Source organism: Malus domestica, chromosome 16 (assembly GCF_042453785.1).
Source record: "Malus domestica chromosome 16, GDT2T_hap1".
NCBI lineage: Eukaryota > Viridiplantae > Streptophyta > Magnoliopsida > Rosales > Rosaceae > Malus > Malus domestica.
In genome coordinates this window covers 10,756,042-10,777,617 of record NC_091676.1, presented here as the reverse complement: position 1 = coordinate 10,777,617, position 21,576 = coordinate 10,756,042, and the positions used below count along the sequence as shown (strand labels likewise).

The window sequence follows — 21,576 nt, the reverse complement described above, 5'->3', positions numbered from 1 at the left end:
TTAAACAGAAACAAATTACATAAGATTCTGTTTTTATTTTTTCTATGAAACAAGTACATAAGATGATAACCAAACGATCAGAACAGTCATACAATGTCAAAAAAACAACAAACAACTCTGTTTGAAATCTTAACACCAAGATGAAAGTTGACATCTCAGAGAGCTAAAACAGGACTTAAGTACACACAATTCAAAACGAACCCTATTTAAATGTGATTGATGCAAATACTCACAGCAATTTGAGCGAAAGGAGACTCCGCATGGATGGCATTATACAATTCCAACAGGGCATGATCAATCACAACTGCCACTATGGTAACAGTTTTTGATAGTAGGAGTTGACTGTTCATGTTGACCTTATCAGCCAGCAGTCTCATTGTATCCTTTGAATCAGATTTACCACCACGGAAACTAGGGGGAAGCTTTGGCTCTTCGCATAAATTCATGTATGCACAGTCCAGAATGACTTTATATTCTTTGTCAGACATGACACTGTGCAATAATCCAACCTGGTAGAAGACAATCAAAGGGTACAAATCAGCAGAAAAATATGACACTGCATGATAACAGAATAAAATCCAATTAACTAAAAGCCTTAAGAGCATCGATTCAAGACCAATTTGAAATTCAGGAAAGCAAAACCCATTCAACTATGGAGCCATATAAAAAGGGGAAAAAATACTTGAACAATAAAAATAAAATAAAGCTGAATAAGCAAACACCCAAACATGCACACCTAATATAACCAAACCATGTATAGGCCACATGCAGAAGCAAAGGCAAAGAATAGTTAAGGGGTTCAAGATTTGAATACAGAACACACAAGATCACAATCGGAGCAAACAAAACTTCGATTTCTTGTCCACATATGTTTCACTTTTTGGAGGGTATAAATAAAGTTAACAATTTGTATGCATAAATATATACTAGCATATGCCCCACACTTTGTGTGTGAAAATAATTTTTATTTTTATTTTAAAATGGGAAGGTGAAAGGGAGAAAAAAGGAATGTGGATTAGATAGAGAAGTTTTCTTTTTTTTTATATTTTATTTTTCAAAATTAAAGAATTTTTGGATCGCCCTTGGGTGAGGCTTTGAAAAAAACACTGTAAAATTTAGTTTGTGTGAATTTACTTTACTGCCCATGATTTTGTTTTGTGGTAGAAGACAAAATTATCTTTTTACCCTCTTTTGGTTGACAAAGAGGGTTTTATTAATGTAGTTTAGATATATAATATATATATATATATATATATATATATAATTAGAGTCCCCTCTATTGCGGAATACCTTGTAGGTCCCGCCCAACGATCATCCTTGCAAAAGGTTAGACAAATCCGAAACCACTAAGACATCTCATTGTAGCCAAGAAGATAGAATACATTATTTCAAGGAAACATTAAATGACAACCATTTAATTAAGTGGTTAAATGGTTTCGGATTTGACTGATATTTTGCAACGATGATATTTGAAAACCTAAAATTAGATGGTTTGGATCATTGAAATACAAGGTGAGGCATTCCTCAATAGAAACATCACTCTATAGAAACAATAATGTAGGGAATCATACAAAGTTAAAACATGTGATCACAACAATGGAGCAAATGGAGGATGACTAAGGTTTTTTTTCTTTTTTCAAAGGAGGATGAATAAGTTAGATCGCCATATATTGAGTACTAAAAAAGTAAAGGATAGGTCCAAAACGCTCAGCAATTCCCAAGTATGTTCACCGTTTGAAACAATATTATGACCCCATGCACTTAATATCATCTTGTACTGTATCAACTAACAATCAATACAGGATGAACTCCCCCACAAGATCATCCACCACATGTATCAACTATCCACCCATAAATTCAATAAAATATTTTACATCTCACACACAATAGTTACCTTCACTTCCAGAGAAAATGTTGGAACTTTCTTGAAGACATCCCTCAAACTTCTCCTCACATAAACATCAAGTCCTTTGCCTTCTCGTATCATTGATTTGCCCAAGCAACCGTCAATTCCTACAGACATGTTGATCCCCATTATCTGAAATTTTATGTCAGAGTAAAAATTAGTTCAGTAATTTCAGTGATAATGTCCAAGAAAAAGAAATAAAAATCACCTACCTCAGCATGAAGGACATCAATATGGACAGCTGAAGGATCTTTCTCAGGGGAACCATACCAACTAAGTTCATTTGTGACTTTTAGCTGTCCCAGATCAAGTTGAATGAAACTGCAATTAGATCAAATATAGAGACAAATGTCAATCTTAAGTACTGCTATAACAAACGTGTTTAACTTTGAAAATACAAGATCCAGACATAAAGCGACAAAATATTGAGCAGCACCACCAGTATGACCAAAAATCAAGCAGTCTTCAGTAACACTAGAACCATGCCCCTCCAATTAATGAAAACTATTCATCTGCCAACTTTTGAAACTTGAACCAGATAGCCATTTTCAAAATATTTATATAAACTCTCGACCGGAAATTCCCATGCAGTTCTCAACTTCTTCATCAAACAACAACCCAACTATCTAATTAACCCAAATATGTGCATTATATAGTAAAAACAGAATCCAAATTCACGCACTCTTTGCTTCTTGAATTCCTTGGAACAAGGATTATTGGAGTCTCAAGTGACAGGTCCAGCTTCAATGCTGTAGCTCCATCAATCTCATATTTCTGAATCAGCCACTCAAAGCCTCCAACTTTGTCAACAAGTTGGATTGCCTCTTCAGTATGTGGGGTGGCAAGTTCCATAAAGTACACTGTTATCTGCATTAGCATGTCCAAAAAAGTATGTGATACTTCAAAAATGGAATATCGTTAATTACAAAATAAAGAACAAATATAAATAAAACCTGAAAATATAAACTTCAAGCATTTAGATTACACAAATTAACACACCCATGTGAATGTTGTATCCAAATGATTGAGAGCAATGCCAAACATACCTCCTGAACAAACCTATAGAGGAAAATTATGCGGACAGCAGAAAGTCGGCAACACAAACTGTAATCATATCCTTCATAGTCATCATCTTCAGCACTATAAGAGTTAAATTTGAACTGCAAAACAAATAAAAAGATGAAATTTTCATAACAAAATAAATATCACAGCAAAAAAAAAAGAATCATGTCTGCAATGCAATAGCTGATAATTGATGTTATTTGTACCTTGATAAGGGAATCAACACCTGGATTACGTATATCACAAAGCCAATCCCAGCAGTGATCTGCTCCAAGAGACATATCACGAAGTCTAAAATTTCCTAGGGTGCCTTCAATGGAAAGAGAACTCGGGTGGACCTTAACAAACAAACAACTCAAGTCAGTAATATAGTTATTTGATACCTAAAACATCACACACAGTAGTAAATTTCAACCAACACATCGAAATAATTGTTAATCACAATATTCCCATCACCTTGAGATCCAGCAGGAAACTTTCTTGCACAAACATCGCAAATGAAGAGCCATCCTCTTTGTTGAGAAACACAGTCACATTGTCAACATTCATGCTTAAATAAAATACTACACGACCTTTACCATAACCCAGCAACCCTTTGACACGCCCATTTTCTTCAGTCTTTTCTTTGTTCATAAAATGTTTATCATCTGGAACCTTAGTCATGTCTGCACTACCTTCTGCATCATACACTGAGCTTAAATCCAGGCCGAAATCAATCAAAGCAACAAGAGTGGGTCTGTTGCAAAAGAACTCCAATTTTGACATGCGGAGATTCATCTGAAGAAAAAAAAAAGATCAGTACAAAGCATTAGCATTGAAGATTAAGATTTTTCTATTTGTAAGAAACACAGGTTTCATTAATTTAGTTCTGCATTGCAAATAAAACCAATATAACAAAGATCCAGGACTATAACTAAAGTCGACTGCTCATGTCAGTAGTACCTGGGTATCAACACCATTATAATCAGGCGAGCTAGAACTCCGAGTCAAGAAGTTAACAGATACAAAATTTGAGTTATCACCGCCCTCCGCCTCATAAAATGTCTCACCAGAAATGACCTTTTCCTTAACCAAATTTTTTTCATGAATTATGGCCCGTGGAGATGCAAATCCAGTATCATCATTGATGTCCTCAGTGGTTGCACATGCATCCATATCCATTATCTGTGAACCTAAGCCTGTATCGGAGATAGACATAAAATCCGGCAAAGCATCTGTAAAAGTATCATCATCCTCATGAAGCAAAGCAGACATTTCTTTCATGTGTGGATCAACTATGCCAGGAGAAGAAACTATATTGTCATTGTTTAGCACGGAGCAAGCTAAATACTGGGGGGTTGTTGACAGACGAACTTGAAGCTCATCTTTGACTTTTAAAGAGTGCAGTTTCATCTTAAGTGTCAGGTCAGCTTCCCAGCGAATCATGTGCAACTGTAAAACAAAATGGCATAGTATTTAATACCAATACACTGGCGCATGACAATGAGCTAAGCACACTTGAACATGATAACAAGAAGATAGTGGGGATAACAAACAAACTGGAGAGTAATGTAGAAGAATGACGCTTGTTACAGTATGTTCCAAAATACCACAACCCCAAGAAATGTAAAACAGAAATATCAACTATATCAAATCTGATACACAGAGAACAACGAAATATGTTCCAAACATGGAAACGCCTTCCCCGCCAATAGCCCAATTATTCTGATGCTACCCTCCCTATCAATTCAACTAATATAGGGTAAATACACAAGTCATCAAACACACAAATACAATAACAATGATGAACAGGGTCAACAATCGCATTTGACATTTTACTTTAAAAATCTCATGTAATTCCACATTCGCCCTTAATAAAATCATAAATGAAGTATAAACTAGCAACAAACCTTTCCACCATTGGCAAGAACCTCAAGAATAAGAGTCTCGCCATGTTCTTCAACAACTTTATCAGCAGTCTGCACAATAAAGTAGGAAGGGAACACTGTCAGATTTGGTTAATCATTAGCCTTGTAAGTATTTTTCATTTTGTTCTAAATATCAGTAGTAAGCCCCATAGGTGATAATCATTTTCCAAAATAACCAAAAATGATGGGAAGCAGGATGCTGTAGATACTTTAACACAATGAATCTACTAAAAGAAAAACCAACCTTTCCGTATATGAATATCTTTGTCTCCACCAGTGCCCCATTAATAACTAGGTCAGCTATTTTCGAATTCGTAGTCTGGGGTTCACCATATTCAGGGGGATCGCTTGTTTCTTCCAATACATTAACTGATGGGGGAGCCTAAATGCAAAATAAATACAAACTTATAGATACCACCAAGGAGATAAGTAAATAGGAGTTTTAAGTTAAGATAGAGATCTTATATCATACAGAAGCTTTATATGTAGCTTGTATAAGCCCTTTTAACCAAATGGCCTTCTCGTCCTCAGCCCGAAACTCTATAATCAAGGTAGTAGGAGACTCCAAAGCCTGGAAAGAAATACAAATCCATAACATGTATGATATTTGAATAAGGAAGGATATGCCCAGCCCCAAGCAAGGCTTGAACAAAATAAACATAAACATAACTATAATTCTTCCACAATCCAATAATTCAGATGTCAAGTCGAAAGCACAGACATAAATATTCAATTCCGATGTTTGACCTTCAGACAGTAAACTATCACTTCCCACAAATTTGACATACCTTTTGATTGTCCATTCCCCTGTAACTTACAGCGAGACAAAACAGTGAACCACCAATGTTTTCTGGGGGAACCTCATATACTTGTCTACCAGCCATGCTGTACCATCCAAATTTAGAAATTTTCAGTTAGTAGCATAAAACATTTGATTGCAGGAGATAACAGCAAAAGAAAAGCACAACCAAAACATTTCATATTGCTCGAAAAAGAAACCAAACTGTAGGGCAGAGAGTAAGAAAAGCTATTTGTGCAGTAAATGCGTTTGGATGGGGTTAATAGCATACAAATGAGGTGATGGAGCCTTATAGAGTTTGTAAGATGATTGGGAAGAAGTCTAGGTGGACCTCTTCCCATGTTATGGCACTGATGCGGGTGAAGGGTGCAGATATAGCTTTGGCGTAATCGATGGAGCAGTACGCCTTGAAGGATCTCCTCCAGAGCTTTATCTTATCGCCAATTATATGATTTGGAACTCAGTCAAATGGAGGATTTCAGTGGGCTCCAACCCTTAAAATGTTGACCCACGACAGGGAACTACAGCCAGTTTATACATTTTTGTATTACTTATACTCTGTAAGGATAGGGAGGACGGATGCTGCTAAGTTGTAGTAGCTCCCTGGCCATGGGAATATTATTCATGTTAGCCTTATTACAAGGTTTTAAGGGGCGGGATGCCTATTTCCTTCCCCTGGTCCAGTATTTGGAAGGTTGATTGGGTTGTATGTAGATAGTGCTGCGACAATGGATCATCTCGTCCTTCATTTCTCAGTTGCAAAAAAAAAAAAAAAATCGTGATTTTCTGTTATCCACAACAGCAAAGCAGAAATGCAGGAACATGATCCAATTATTGACTAGTCTCATTTTTCCTTTTTTATTACCATCTATCAAGGAAATTTGGCAGTAACTTTCTGGTATTTCTAATATATACTCCCTCTGTACTAAAATTCACCTAGAGAGAAAGAGAGAAGTAACCTTGAGTGTCGCAGGTAACTCTGTGACTTTTCAGACTCCAGCACATAAAGATTTATTCCCGACAACACAAGATAACATGGTTGCCAGGTAGCCACAGAATTGCCAATCCCCTGAATCGGAAAAATACAGGGAAAAATAACATCAGACGCCGAAATACAAATAAAACTACCAACTTGCTCCTTCGAATGACGACATACCCTCCATGCTAAAATTCTAGCTTCTGCGGAAAGATCTGCCGGACTCCATGGAGTTCCTGCTTGAAAATCATCAAGAGCAGGCTGACTGCAAGTTTCCAATGTAAATATGTTTAACAGTTTCATGAGCCTCTGGAATCTCGATGGTGAAAAGTGAATCCCAAGGTTTGGCACTTGAATTGAGATGCGCATTGACGGGTAACTTGGGTGGGGCACTTTGATCTTAAATTCAAAGATGCATAGGTATGGTTAGCAACAAATCTACTAATAATGAACCAGAGTAAAACTTGGACACCAAATAATATAAATATTAACAAGCAGGAGAGAAATATGGCAAATTACCCGGTCAACAAGTACAGCCATTCCACACCTATCTATGAGAGAATAGCAATTCTCAACATTGTCTGGGGTAGGAGATAAAGGTGGGTGATTATCATAATCTGGTACATCCAAAGTGCAACTTCGACAGTCAGGACCACAATCCATAAAAAAGGCAGCAATATCTCTTCCAGTTATAAAAAACCGAGAATATAAGTTCTGCCTCTGTTTGTCATGCTGACTATCCTGCAATGATTAACTTATCATTTCAGGTAATGCAAATCAATCAGGCACAATTTGGAAAGGTCATTAGAAAAAAGAGGCATACCTTTGTGCGCAGCGTGAAATGACCAAAATCCAAAAGAAAATGGCTATCACATCTAGAAGAGCCACAAGTTCTGATAGGAACTCTTACTTTTGGAGCATCTAAGTCGATATCAAGAGCAAATCTGAAACAGGATCAGTAAACATAAGAGCAATGTGGAAAAAAACTCAGTTGCTTTACTCTGTACAAAGTATTAAAAGAATAAGAAATAGAAAAGCAATGATGTTTAGCATATAAAAGCTGAACAAATAGAGGTATATATTACCAAGTGAAATAAGAATTAAGCATACAGTATATTAACCTGCTTTGTTCTTCTAATACCATTTGAAACTGCTCCTGTGCTCTACGAGTTACTTGCTCGATTTTCATCTGCTCGTAGAAATGAATGATAAAAGATTAGTCAACGAGTATAATTCATATTAAAGTTAAACATACATCACATTATGTTTTAAAAGGCTCGCCTCAGGGCACGCCTAGGCGTCCTCTGAGGCTGGGAGTGAGGGTTGCCGCCTCTGTTTTGAGGGAGTGGGTGGAAGGTGTCGCCGGAACCGCCTAGGGGCGCCTCAGGGGCTTTTTTACCCAAATTTGGGTACGTTATAACTGCCTCATACCCAAGGTATTAAATATCGATGATATCGGAAATATCGGTAGTCTAAAAACACGGAAATTTCGATGGAAATATCGGGATATTATCGATATCGATAAAAATTGAATAAAAACCACGGAAATTGTAAGAAAAACTTGGAAATTTTTATTGAAACTTTGCAGGATGTTTATTTAGTCAATTATCTATTAGTTTATCACAAAAAATTAGAAGGAAATGCATTGCATGATAGATATAACTGATTTAAATTGATTATATAGCGAGCTGGCAAACATTGTGAGTGTAGAAAATATGTAGTAATTAATTAAAGAAGTTTAAACACACCATAATCATTTATATATAATGAATTAGTACAATATTTTACACTTTATACATTGCATGGTAAGATACATGAGTGACTTAGCAAGGTCTAAAATATCGAAGATATCGGAAATATCGGTAGTCCAAAAACACGGAAATTTCGATGAAAATATCGGGATATTATGGATATTTTAGACCATGCTCATACCTCTTCCTTGCACTATCGTCACTCTTCCCTTTTTTTTCTGATTTTTATTTTTTTATATAATGGATGTGTGTGTTGTCTGCATGCATTGTTATATGTGCGTATATATATTTATAATATATGTGTGTGCTCAAGGTGATTATTGATTAATAATCTTCTTTTTTTTAATATAGTTTATGTGTACGCTCAATGTATATATTAAAAAATTTAGGTCCCGTGAGGCTTCACCTCACGCCTAGGCCAGGCTATCCCTCGGAAGCCTCACCCACGCCTTACGCTTTTAATACACTAACAATGGTGATATTATTACCTGCAAAGCAGTTGCAGTTTCCAACGTGACAGTAGGACTAACTGCATTACTCCTTTTCACAAATTCTAAAAATCGATGAAAGCTTTCCATCAAAACCTGCAACGAGAAAAGATTCAGGAAGCTCCATGTAAAAAAGATGTTGAACAAAAGAAAGAGGGGAAGCATACAAAGAAAATCAAAACTGAGCCTTAGGGATCCATGCACGTAACCACTTCAAGATGATAGTAATTTGAACTAGGTTCCACTCTCTCTCTTCTTTTCTTTTTCTTCTTCTTTTTATTTATTTTTTTATTTTAGAAGAAACGATGACACTTTATTACAATAATAACATGAATTGCAAAATAGTGGATAAGAAATCCATCATAAACTAGCTAAGACCACTCAAGTAGATGTATTTACAAGTAACATAACCTCAACCAAAATCATTTTACGGCTGCTAACATATCCCACACTATATGAGAAAGAGAATAATCTCTGAACTCATTCGAAACCAATGCCCAGTAGTATTAAGAGAGGAGAACAAGAAGGAGGTTGGTCAAGAAGACCAACACAAATACAAAATCTTGATGTATTTACAAGTAGCATAACCTCAACCAAATTCATTTTACGGCTGCTAACATATCCCACACTATATGTGAAAGAGAATAATCCCTGAACTCATTCAAAACCAATGCCCAGTAGTATTAAGAGAGGAGAACAAGAAGGAGGTTGGTCAAGAAGACCAACACAAATACAAAATCTCTCTCTCTGCGTGCGCGCGCGTGTGTGTGTGTATATATATATTCAAAGATTGGACAATCACCGTGACGTAGCAGGGAGATATTGTAGCTGACAGCCTCCAGTCAACATTCTCTCCAACTGGAGAGTGTACAAAGCTAGCGGCTAGTGCATTCACCTTCTTCTCGCTACAGACACTCTGCCAAAAAAAGGACAGGAATAAAAGATGAGTAACTTAAAAACAAGATGCAGCGGCGCAACATAGCATCATTTTGATTCCATGTCAGATTAATATCAGAAATTCACATGTAAGAACAGTAGATAGAGGGGAGGACGGAGATTAAGTACTGTTAAAACAAATTAAAACCACTTCAAATTATAGAAATTCACTAAATTCAGAAAATATTGACATCAAAACAGTTACAATTCACATTAACATTCTCCCATCGCCAACTTAAAACCTGTTACTGCTAAATCAAATTCTGACATTTATATGGAAACAAACCTGGGCAAGTGAGCCTTCAGGCGCAGACAAACCATAGAATTTCAAGGACACGTCACAGTAGGTACTTCGATGTTTAAATTTGGTTGAGATTTGAAGTTGCTCAAATCTACAACATAAAACCTCCGTTTGATTAATATCAATGATCCTAGCAGCTGCTTGACCAACAGACACAGTTACCAAAAACCGGATCATATTCTGCATGTCTTTTCCTGAATGTGCTGTCACTGCTTCATCTGGCTGATAACTCAGTAACTTATTGATTGCCTGCCATTCCTCTTTAGTCAATCTTTCTTCCGTTAACTGTGATCCCTCAGAAGCATCCACAATGGCAGAATCTTCAGCAGGTGTACGCCTGAGGGAAAAAAAGTGGCACTACACAAATTGGGAAGTGTACGTAGATAAAACTACACACAGAGCTTTCACAAAAATAGAGGTCAAAATAACTTAAGCACAGCAGGTGACCCAGAAACAAACAATCACAGAACACAGAAATTGCAATGGAGCATTTCGGAGTCTTGACTAACCACATAAATGAAAACCAGCTTTTCTTCTGGAATGACCTCTGTTCAGCTGCTTCCTTGGATTTAACAGATTCTACCTTTGCATGTGCAAGTAACCTACAGGATACATGCACAACATCAAATGAGCACAACATCATAAATTGAATGTACCTTTATGGTATTTATTAACATATAAGTGTTACAAGAACAGGGTAAGCGGTCTCTTAAACAAGCAAGCCCAGAAAATAAATACCCCAAATATGTAGACATGCTAAAAATTTATATAAACACATAGGAAATCCTCTTGTGCCTCTTTGGTACACCCTCCATGGAAAGTAAAGTTGTTTAAATTGCACATTCTATGGTCAAGTAAAGTACTTCAGAATAAGATAAAGGAGAAGCAAGATTCACAAATCTTGGAATACATAAAAAAGCGCAAGACAAAATTGCACTATCCCCATTGAAACCTACACTGACATTCAAAGGTAACATTTGGATTAAAGGCAAAATTCAAAACCTTCTCAAGTTTAACTAATTTAAATCAACAAATATAAGTAATTCCTCACGGATTCCAAGACTAAATTCCAAGTTTAATTCAACATAATAATCTTATTGCTTTGGCATTTTATTCCAACAATTTAAGGGAATAAAAGCTAATCACTTTGCAAATTTCATAAACATACCAAATGGGTTTAAATTACTAATCCATACAGTTAAATAATAGAATCCAAATCCAATCCAAATCCAATCCAAATTCAACTGTGGTTCCTTTGAACCCAAAATAACAAATATGAGGTGTAAGGCCAAGGTTAATATGGAATATATGCATTCCCTAAAATCTACAATCAATTTTAATATATAGCAATGAAGTCAAAAGGTCAATAAAACATTTACCTCCACAAAAGAATTACTTTAGAATCCAGATCTTTCTCAATTTCTCTAATTTCTGCATTATTAACGTTTGATGAGTGTTGCAGTGAACCAGCATACAACTGAATGTAACGGCGGCGAAACTGACAAAGATCTCGAATGCGGTCCCAAGAGAATCGGTAACTGATTCAGGAAAACAAGTGTGAAGACTGTCAGAACCAACATGGGAAATTCATAAAAATACATCACGATTTGCAATATACGTCCAAAAGAATGTTGTGAGAAGTTTCACCAAATATTTGAAAAGTCAAATACAACCCTTAACTCAATTCCAGTATTTTTTGTTTATAAAATTTAAAGGCATATTGTAAAAATGAGAAGCTGACAAAAAAACCTTGAATTAAGACAATCTACCAGGCCGTAAACAGGCTACAAACAGACCATAAAAGAGTATATAGATACATTTTCTTTATCAAAATATATATTACCACATTTTCTTCTGCTGCAGGGTTGCTTGAGCACCATAGCGCCACCACAAATACGGACCCTCTGAAATTGGCACCAAAGGTCTCAGATGGGAAACATCAACATAAGTCTTGTATCTTGAAACAACTTCTAATAGTTTTATCCAATCATAATATTGGGCCTGAAAAAAAACCAGTAGAAATGAGTCATAGCACTCCAGCTGCACACCAAGAAAGTACGAAAAAGAACAAATTTTATGGGTTGTGGAAAAGAGAAAACTAACACCTCTAACTTTCCTCCGAGAGCTGAGAAAAGCAATTTTACTCTATACTTACATATTAGAAGAAAGCATTGAGAGGGGAAGAAGCAAGGGAGAGGGTGAATAAAATAATACCGGAAAATAAGACATTTTAAAGGGAAAAACATTGTGCACCTCAGTTATTGTCAAAGAAACATCACTCAGCACAAGGGAAGCCTTCTCAAACGGAACCTCTGGATCATTTCTTTCTTGATTTCCAATGCGGTGATATTTTAAAACTCCATTTATAGGTGACACCAAATACTTGCGATTCACAGCCCACTTAGACACCATTCCACTGTCATCAGCAGGTTCATCTATACCATCTTCAAAGATCTAGTACATATTGATACAAAGAAAAGTTAGCAGAACTTTTAGGCAGTAAATAGATTTGGTTAGGCGAGACAACATTACCAAAAGTAGATGCTTTAATATAGCAGAGTACAGGGGCTAGTAAAACTGCAGCATAAGAACAAACCTGAATCCATTCCTCAGGAGTGAGATCTTCCCATCCCTTATCTATCTTCCAAGGAACACTATCAGAATCATGATACATAGCAAGTCTCTCAAGTTGCAAGGACTGTCACAAGGAGATTGTTTGTATTCAACATAAGATTATCAAATTTACATGTAAAAGCATAAAACATACAAATAAATATGAAAACCACAAAACACAGGACATTGTTACAATTATGAAAACAATTCTACAAAGTAGGGCGTCCTTTTCTAAGCCTTTCAAGGATGTTCGATACAGTGTGATTCATCTTCATTGATCTATTATTTGTGCAAAAGTGCCATTGCGGGTTTTTGGTTTATTCAGTTGGCCTCTGTATGTGGACTTGCTTGTTTTGTTAGATGGCTTAGTATTGACAAAGATCAAAGTAGTCCAGAAAATTAAAAAGATAGTGCTCCATGCTCGACAGATAAGCATTCTCATAAACACCAGGATCCTAAATAATAAAAGACAAGGCTAACCTTCCGCAACTTATCAAGCGCACCACTGGTATCAAATGTTTCATTCCCTTGCTCATCCATTGTAACAGCAGCCAGCTTGGCTAAAGTAACACCTGAACAAAATGGATGTCCTGGATTGCTAGAAAACAATAGAAGGACACAAAATTTAACATCTGGAGAGCAAAAAATAGAAATAAACTGGGTACAAAACAAATAGAAGATTTCAGACTTCAAAAGAAGCTAAGGAAGTTACCAACCTGATTGAATCCTCATATCTAACATGTACATTGCTAATTGATATTTTCAGATTTCCGATAATAGTAGCAATGAGGGAACCTAGCCATGAATTCCCAGGAGGTGGCTGCAAAATAGTCAGCTGTCAACTGAACTGCTAAATTTTGTATCGAAGAATGGGAATGAAATACACCGTCTATTCACTTAATAAACAAAGAGGGGGTGCTAATTCAATCCAGTTTGTATGTAAGCGGGTGTTAGCACAAAATACTACTTTGATTTATGCATAAGTGTTACAAGAACTTCCTGCATAAAGCCTTCAGTTTTTGAGGTAGACACTTATTTGTAACATATTTAACAAATTCATCATGTCAAACATATGTGAATTTCCTACCAAGCACCACCTGATTTCCTTCCCCATCACTACTTTCAAGGGAGATATCTATTTCATAGATTTCAACATTACCCAACTCCATAAACATATATCTCAATCAAAAAAAGCCAACCAACATCACTTTCACCAATCTTTTGGCTATGAAAAGGGAAAAACAAATCAGAAGTGCATGCCATCAAGATTGATCTTGTTTGTGGATTTGCAAAAAGCCTATTATGAGCTACGTGGCCTCACTAAAAATTCCATGAGCCAAAAAAGCCATATTTTGTGTTTCATGTAGGAAAAATGAAAAAAGCCAGATCCAAGTAATATGTGGCAAAAAGCCCATTATAAGTAAGCCATAATGTACTAGGAGAGCTGCTACAAAAAGGGTTAAGGATGCATAACAAGTTTAACCAAAAATAGATGCCCAATGTAATATTAATAAAATTAAGCATCATACACTTCCTAGCTTTGACTTCGACATTGCTTCAAGAGTTGCTGCCTCTGTTTCCTGCATGCAATATATGAAAAAATTTCTAAATATTTGACCAGAGAGTACATCTGAAAAATTTTCCTCTGCAAAAATCAAAATCTATCTATAAATAATATTTAAGAAACAAATTTACATACCCTAACCAATGAACATTAACACCACAACTAAATTTCAATGTGAATGTATAAGAAAACCCACTAGGCAGGACATAGGTATGCATTTTTCTTTTTCAATCATTATTTTCTCGATCAGTTGATTATTTTTTTATTCACCTAGTGTGTTCTTTTACCTTTTAGGTTAACTAGTCAATAGTCAGTCACAGGCCTATACCATACAGTCAATTGTCAAAGATCTTCCAATTCTGTTCCTCACAATAAACCTTCACCTTTACTACTTTTACCAGTTTTTTTATAGGAAACACACATTTTACTTCTGAAAGAACTACTACCGGTGGGACGAAAGATATGTCCATCAAAACCATACTGGCAACCTCAATCAAAAATAGATAGAGCATACATAGACAACACTGAGTTTTACCTCAATCTGTTGAAGTTTGAATTCAAATAGTTTTTCCCTGTCCTCCTACACAACAAAATTAGTAACAATCAATAATTTAATGATGATAGTAATGTAAAACAAGGTAATCTTAATCCATAAGAAAATACACCTCCAGCAATATGCAATTGAACTAAAAGTTTTTCCACTATAAGGATATCACTGTACCTTGAGATTCTGGCCATCAGTAAGTGGATAAGCAAGAATGAATACACGGTCAATGAGAACAATGACAGGTTCTTTGCCTAAACTTTTCCAGGGAACCTACAAGGAAAGAGGACATTAAGAACATCGAAAAGAAATGTGGACATACTATCAGCAGCAATTAAGAACATAAACCCAGCCAGGGAGAAGGTTTAAGCCACTTGATACCTTTAATGTAATGGTACCAATAAAACCAGCTTTCACAGTGACTGGAAGTTTCAGTGAATTTAAGGCCTCTGCCTTCAACTTCAAATCTTTGAGAACAACATCACCTGTTAATTTGAGGATATATAAGAGTATCAGCGAGTCACTATAAACCACTGCACTTGACATGTTCCCAATACGGTAAGCATGTTGCTTAAAAGTTTCACAAACATTAAGGTAAAATGTAGTAATCTTCGAACTTAGGTAGGAAGGATGAGAAAATACAGAGAAATGACCACTAAGTCATAATACAAACCTTTCCAGACACTGATTCTTAAAGCTTCAGCTGAGAGTCCGTGGACATATTCGCCCAAATATCTTCGAAGTAAATGCAGAACCTACCAATAAAACATTATAAGTTATCATTTCATCTAGAGCTACTATATACGAACAAGCATGCATGTCCGTTAATGTTTAAATGTAATCCTTTTCCATATGATAAACATAACTTTATTAGTTTATTATAGAGAAAGAACAACTACATGCATAAACAAGATTTTCATCTCATCTACCAGAGACTTTGGAATACAAACTATTTGAGACAACAGTGGTTGGAAGTGATTTCCTTATGGGATATGGTCTTATTTGGGACTTCCCATGCACTATGGTTTCAAATGATTTCACAGATACCCCTTTCTTCTGCTGAATATGAACTGGAAGACTGTTGTTTCTTAGGCAGTCCGTGAATTTCTTGCTAGGCCTAGTTGAGTCTTGTTTATTAATAGTATCTTTGATAGCTGTACTAATTGAACATTGTAGGGGTTATGCAGGTTTGCAGGTCATCCAAAATTATAATTTCGCTTCATTATAAATGATGAAAAACCTTCATAATATATCATCTTCAGTCTCAACAAGAATCTGACAAGGATTTTAAGCTCAAAAAACTTCCAGTTTTAAATTCTAAGTTTCCGCCCCTTCTGTTCCTTCAACTTTCAATATTCTTACTCTAGCAACTTATATATTTTCGACACACACATACACAAAGACATAGATAGAGAGAGTAATGCTCTTTAAGCGAACTATAAAAAGCCGAGTTGCGAGTATGTGACACTTGAATCATGAAATGCTCAACCCATTGTCGCAGTTAGCGAGCATTAACCATCAAAATTCTCCACATGCACAGACTAGTGTATGTTAACCAGAAGAACAATCACTTGGTATTACAGTCCTCAGGGTTTAAAAATATTAAAGAAGCCGGTTCTTCACCGTAACGTCGTCAAATTCACACAGCGATCATTTTCAAGTGCAATAATACCAAGTTCTATGAATAATCACTTATATATACACTTGATATACACATTACACCTTCCCTGACACCAGAAAAAAAAAATCACAGATACAATTATTCCAATCCAACAAAGCCAGTAACCAAAGGGCTTTCTGCAAATTTCAACAATTAAACAAGCTAAACCGATCAAACAGATTCAACAGAGCGCTTATACAATCAAATTCATGGTGTAAGATAACAATCGGGAAGAAAGGAACGACGAGCCTTACGTGTGCTTCAAACATGGTGGCGAAACGAACCGCCGCTTATCGGACACGATCAGCCGGAGATCACGACCTGAAGAATGCGCAAACGGAGTGTGATCGGCGCCCGAGCACTGCCATAGAAGTTGGTCAAATTAGGATTTGCAAGCTCAAACCCTCGGAGCGAGAGAGAGGGGGAGGATAGAGAAAGAGAGAGAGAGAGAGAGAGAGAGAGAGAGAGAGAGGCGAGCGGTTTGAAAGGACCAAATGGGGAATATCTTATTTGGAAGCCAGAAGCAGCAGGCGTGTGAACGTTTATATATATGCGTGTACCCAGTGGGAAGTTTGTGCAATGCCGGCGATGGTACCGTGGTACTGCTATCAGGTGCTCCTTTTTTTATTTTATTTATTTATTTTTCTGAATTTACAAAGTGTGTCATACGACAAGCTCAGGTGCGTTTTGATCTTGTCTTTTTGTTACGATAATTAATAACTGTCCCTTTTTGCAAATATTCTGAAAAATGAAATAATTGTTGTAAATAATGGGTATGTTTGTCCACATGTGTATAGTAATGTGTATAGTAAAGTATCACATGTGTATACTATATACTCATAAGCTAAATAGTAATGTTTTGTAATTTTCCATTGAAATAGCTCTATAAATAGAGCACTTCAATTGTGCAAAGGGTAGTGAATGAGAAGAAGAAAGAAAAGAGAAATATATCTAATAGCAATAATATACATTACTTCCTCTGCAACAGCTTGTGTCGGTATATTACTCTGCAACTGATTCGTTCCTTCACCGAGTAAAGGTTATCTCTCTATAAATTTTGCCTATTTATAACACGTTATCAGCACGACTCTCTAATCATTTCTCATTTCCTTTCACCGAAAGAAAAAAAAAAATGTTTCCTTTAAGGTTTTTACTGTTCTTCTTCTTCCTCTCCCTCAATTGCTGGGTATACCCTCGCGAAGAACTGTTTGCACCATGTTTACTTCTAGTTCTCCAACTAAGAGTCACTTATATCTTTGATTTCTTGTTTGGTGTAGATATTGACTACTAACCCACTGATTATTTATGCAATCCAAGATTGTGCGGTTCTATCGCCTATCTTGGATTGCAGATCTAATTTTACTGCAAATTTTAAGTGGAGCGGTATAATCGCCCGCTCTATCCTGCATATTTAAATTTTCCCGTTATTTAATTTTATCGCAATTGTAGGTGGTGTGAAATAATCACCCACCCTGCTTTACATATTTAATTTTATCGCAATTTTAGGTGGTGCGGTATAATCGTCCACCCTGGTTTGCATATTTAAATTTTATCGCAATTTTAGGTGGTGCGGTATAATCGTCCACCCTGCTTTGCATATTTAAATTTTATCGCAATTTTAGGTGGTGCGGTATAATCGTCCACCTTGCTCTACATATTTAAATTTTCTTGCTGTTTAAAGTAGTGCGAAATAATCACCCATCCTATACTTATTTCGATGAGAATGGAGCGGTACAATTGCCCTTCTCATTAATTGTGTAAATCTCGAGCCTGAAGTTTCGAGTACTTATCATTTTGGCCTGAAGATCAAAAATTTGTAAAAACCAGAAGTTCTAACAATATATTTCTCCAGTACACATATTATTGCAAGTTCTTACACACCTCATTTTTCTTTCAGAAAAGAAAATGGCAAACTTGGCAAAGCTTGATTTTGCTGCCCTGGACATTACTGGAAAGAATTACCTTACATGGGTACTGGATACCAAGATCCATCTGGAAGCAGCAAATCTTGGAGATACCATCAAGGAAGAAAGCAGCTCATCCTCTCAAGATCGGGCAAAGACCATGATTTTTATTCGTCGCCATCTTGATGAGGCACTAAAGAGCGAGTACTTAACGGTTGAAGATCCGTTAGCCCTTTGGAATGCCTTGAGAAGCAGATACAATCACCAGACAACGGTGATTCTTCCAAAAGCTCGCTATGACTGGACACACCTGAGGATCCAAGATTTCAAATCAGTGGCTGAGTACAATTCGGCGTTGTTCAGAATTACCTCTCAGATGAAACTCTGTGGGGATACTATCACTGAGGAGATGTTATTGGAAAAGACTTTCAGCACATTCCACGCCTCTAACATGGTACTGCAACAACAGTATAGAGCGCGAGGCTTCACTGAATACAACCAGCTTATATCTGTGCTCCTGGTAGCTGAACAGAACAATGAGCTTCTCATGAAAAACCGTAATTCCCGACCTACTGGATCAGCACCGTTCCCAGAAGTGAATGTTGCTTCCATTGAAAGAAATACCATATCCTCCCGTGGCAATAATTACAAACGAGGACGTGGCCACAAGCAAGGTCGGTGGAAAGGGAAAAGCAAGAACCATGGTGTCCAGTTTCACAACCAGGTTCCAAGGTATAATCCAGGCCCGAGCTTTAAAAATACCAATCGCCAGAAAGGAAAAGCTCATGTGAACACTCCTAGAAGTCATGAAGGAGGTTGCCATAGGTGTGGTGGCAACGGACATTGGGCGCGTACTTGTCGCACCCCAAAGTATCTAGTAGAACTATATCAAGCCTCCTTCAAGGAAAAGGGTGTCGAGATCAATTTCCTTGACCAGGCTAAACCAATGGAAACCCCTGATCCAGTGACCAATTTATCAGGACAGTTAAACACAACCCACCTGGATGCTACAGACTTTATTAATGAAAGAGGGAATGAAGTTTATGGGTCCGATTGAATTATTTATGTTTAATGTACTCATGTTATTTGTACCTGTGGTTTAATGCTCGCATTTTCAATTCAATAAAAGTAGTATTCCAGTACGAATAAACTGCTTTTTCTTTACTCAGAGATCATGGATAAAAATTATGGTTGTTCTCAAAACAAGATCAATGGCGGAGACTTTTGTCTTGCGGATAGCGCAACCACGCATTCAATACTTCGAGACCGAAAGTATTTCTCGAATTTGGTACTTGCAAAAGTAAAGGTAACAACAATATCAGGACCATCAGATGTAATTGAAGGCTCAGGAAAAGCCCAGATTATGTTACCAAATGGAACAATATTGTCTATAAAGAATGCATTATATGCTACTCGGTCCATTCGAAATTTGTTGAGTTTTAAAGACATACGTCTAAATGGATACCACCTTGAAACGAAAAGTGTAGAAAATGTGGAATATTTATGCATTACCTCCAACGATACCCAGAAGCGTATATTGGAGAAGTTGCATGGTTTATCGAGTGGATTGTATTGTACATACATAAAGACAGTTGAGGCATATACTGTCATGAACCAGAAGTTCATTGATTCAAAAGTTTATATGCTTTGGCATGACCGTCTAGGTCATCCAGGATCTACCATGATGCGTAGAATCATTACCAACTCTAATGGACATCCATTACTGAGCATACACATTAATGTCTCGAATGATAATCCTTGCAAGGCTTGTTCCCAAGGGAAGTTGGTAATTAGACCATCACAACTAAAGGTTGATGATGAATCCCCATCATTTTTGCAAAGAATTCAAGGGGATATTTGTGGACCTATTCAACCACCTTGTGGACCATTTCGATATTTTATGGTTTTGGTTGATGCATCTACCCGATGGTCACATGTTTGCCTATTGTCTACTCGAAATGTAGCTTTTGCGAGACTTCTTGCTCAGATAATTAAGTTGCGAGCACAGTTCCCAGATCATCCCATTAAGTCCATTCGACTTGATAACGCTGGTGAATTTACGTCTCAAACCTTTGATGATTACTGTATGGCACTGGGCATTAATGTTGAACACCCTGTTCCTCATGTCCATACTTAAAATGGTTTAGCAGAGGCATTTATCAAGCGGCTTCAATTAATAGCCCGCACTCTGCTCATGAAAACAAAATTGCCAGTTTCTACATGGGGACATGCCATATTACATGTTGCATCATTGGTTAGATTGAGACCCATAACCAACCACCAATACTCATCAATACAACTCGTGTTTGGACATCAGCCAAATATTTCACATTTACGAGTTTTTGGTTGTGCTGTTTATGTGCCTATTGCACCACCACAACGAACTAAAATGGGACCTCAGCGCAGATTGGGAATTTATGTGGGTTTTGATTCACCATCTATCATTAGATATTTGGAACCTTTGACTGGTGATGTGTTTACAGCTCGTTTTGCTGATTGTCATTTTGATGAGATAGTTTTCCCGTCGTTAGGGGGAGAAAAGACCGTTCCAGAAGAACGACAAGAGCTAACATGAGTTGTTCCCACCTTATCTCATTTTGATCCAAGAAGCACTCAATGTGAAAATGAAGTAAAAATGATCGTTCATCTTCAAGGTATTGCTAATCAAATGCCAGATGCATTTAATGATGCTTCGAAAGTGACACAGTCATATATACCGGCTGCAAACGCACCTGCAAGAATTGATGTCCCTGTTGGACAAAATAAAGTGGCAGCGAATGATTCATCCAATGCACGCCTGAAGCGTGGTAGACCCCTAGGTTCAAAAGATTCAGCCCCTCGAAAGAGAAAGATGAGGGCCCAATTGAACCCAAATGATATCATTCAAGAAAAGGAATTGAATGATAAATCCACAATTCGTGACTCTGTACTTCCAGAAAAAGAAAATGTCCTTGATGAGACACATGTCCCTGAAGAGACAGAAGTACATGAAAGCAAAGAAATATCCATAAATTATGCATGTACTAATGAATTGTGGGATCGAAATGAAATAATCATCGATGACATGTTTGCATTTGCAATAGCCACTGAAATTATATTAAGTGATGATATTGAGCCCCGCTCTGTTGATGAATGCAAACAGAGACAAGATTGGCCTAAGTGGAA

At 36.8% G+C, this 21,576-nt stretch overlaps 2 protein-coding genes across 4 annotated transcripts in view; one reads left to right on the top strand and one right to left on the bottom strand.

The window, feature by feature from the left end:
- LOC103432188 (uncharacterized) overlaps positions 1-17,105 on the bottom strand; it is a 32,762-nt gene extending 15,657 nt beyond the window's left edge. For all 3 annotated transcript variants that reach the window (XM_070815540.1, XM_029095840.2, XM_070815541.1), the window contains exons 1-33: positions 16,762-17,105; positions 15,521-15,602; positions 15,229-15,332; positions 15,025-15,120; positions 14,839-14,883; positions 14,269-14,319; positions 13,456-13,559; positions 13,220-13,337; positions 12,723-12,824; positions 12,380-12,580; positions 11,970-12,127; positions 11,506-11,664; positions 10,636-10,728; positions 10,112-10,463; positions 9,692-9,805; positions 8,890-8,985; positions 7,772-7,839; positions 7,474-7,594; positions 7,170-7,391; positions 6,831-7,049; positions 6,634-6,743; positions 5,664-5,760; positions 5,348-5,446; positions 5,120-5,257; positions 4,858-4,926; positions 3,911-4,399; positions 3,425-3,745; positions 3,175-3,306; positions 2,953-3,066; positions 2,589-2,773; positions 2,119-2,227; positions 1,895-2,038; positions 234-509 (exon numbers count right to left, since the gene is read on the bottom strand). In XM_070815540.1, the coding sequence (XP_070671641.1) occupies positions 234-509; positions 1,895-2,038; positions 2,119-2,227; positions 2,589-2,773; positions 2,953-3,066; positions 3,175-3,306; positions 3,425-3,745; positions 3,911-4,399; positions 4,858-4,926; positions 5,120-5,257; positions 5,348-5,446; positions 5,664-5,760; positions 6,634-6,743; positions 6,831-7,049; positions 7,170-7,391; positions 7,474-7,594; positions 7,772-7,839; positions 8,890-8,985; positions 9,692-9,805; positions 10,112-10,463; positions 10,636-10,728; positions 11,506-11,664; positions 11,970-12,127; positions 12,380-12,580; positions 12,723-12,824; positions 13,220-13,337; positions 13,456-13,559; positions 14,269-14,319; positions 14,839-14,883; positions 15,025-15,120; positions 15,229-15,332; positions 15,521-15,602; positions 16,762-16,776 (4,803 nt within the window). In that variant the 5' untranslated portion in view covers positions 16,777-17,105. The remainder of the gene's footprint in view (positions 1-233; positions 510-1,894; positions 2,039-2,118; positions 2,228-2,588; positions 2,774-2,952; positions 3,067-3,174; positions 3,307-3,424; positions 3,746-3,910; positions 4,400-4,857; positions 4,927-5,119; positions 5,258-5,347; positions 5,447-5,663; positions 5,761-6,633; positions 6,744-6,830; positions 7,050-7,169; positions 7,392-7,473; positions 7,595-7,771; positions 7,840-8,889; positions 8,986-9,691; positions 9,806-10,111; positions 10,464-10,635; positions 10,729-11,505; positions 11,665-11,969; positions 12,128-12,379; positions 12,581-12,722; positions 12,825-13,219; positions 13,338-13,455; positions 13,560-14,268; positions 14,320-14,838; positions 14,884-15,024; positions 15,121-15,228; positions 15,333-15,520; positions 15,603-16,761) is intronic.
- A 1,133-nt stretch (positions 17,106-18,238) lies between these two features.
- Positions 18,239-19,468, top strand: LOC139192994 (uncharacterized). Its single transcript, XM_070815946.1, has 2 exons — positions 18,239-18,323; positions 18,405-19,468. Exon 2 carries the CDS (start codon positions 18,413-18,415, stop codon positions 19,466-19,468), a length of 1,056 nt encoding a protein of 351 aa, XP_070672047.1. The 5' UTR covers positions 18,239-18,323; positions 18,405-18,412.
- Positions 19,469-21,576: the final 2,108 nt, after the last annotated feature.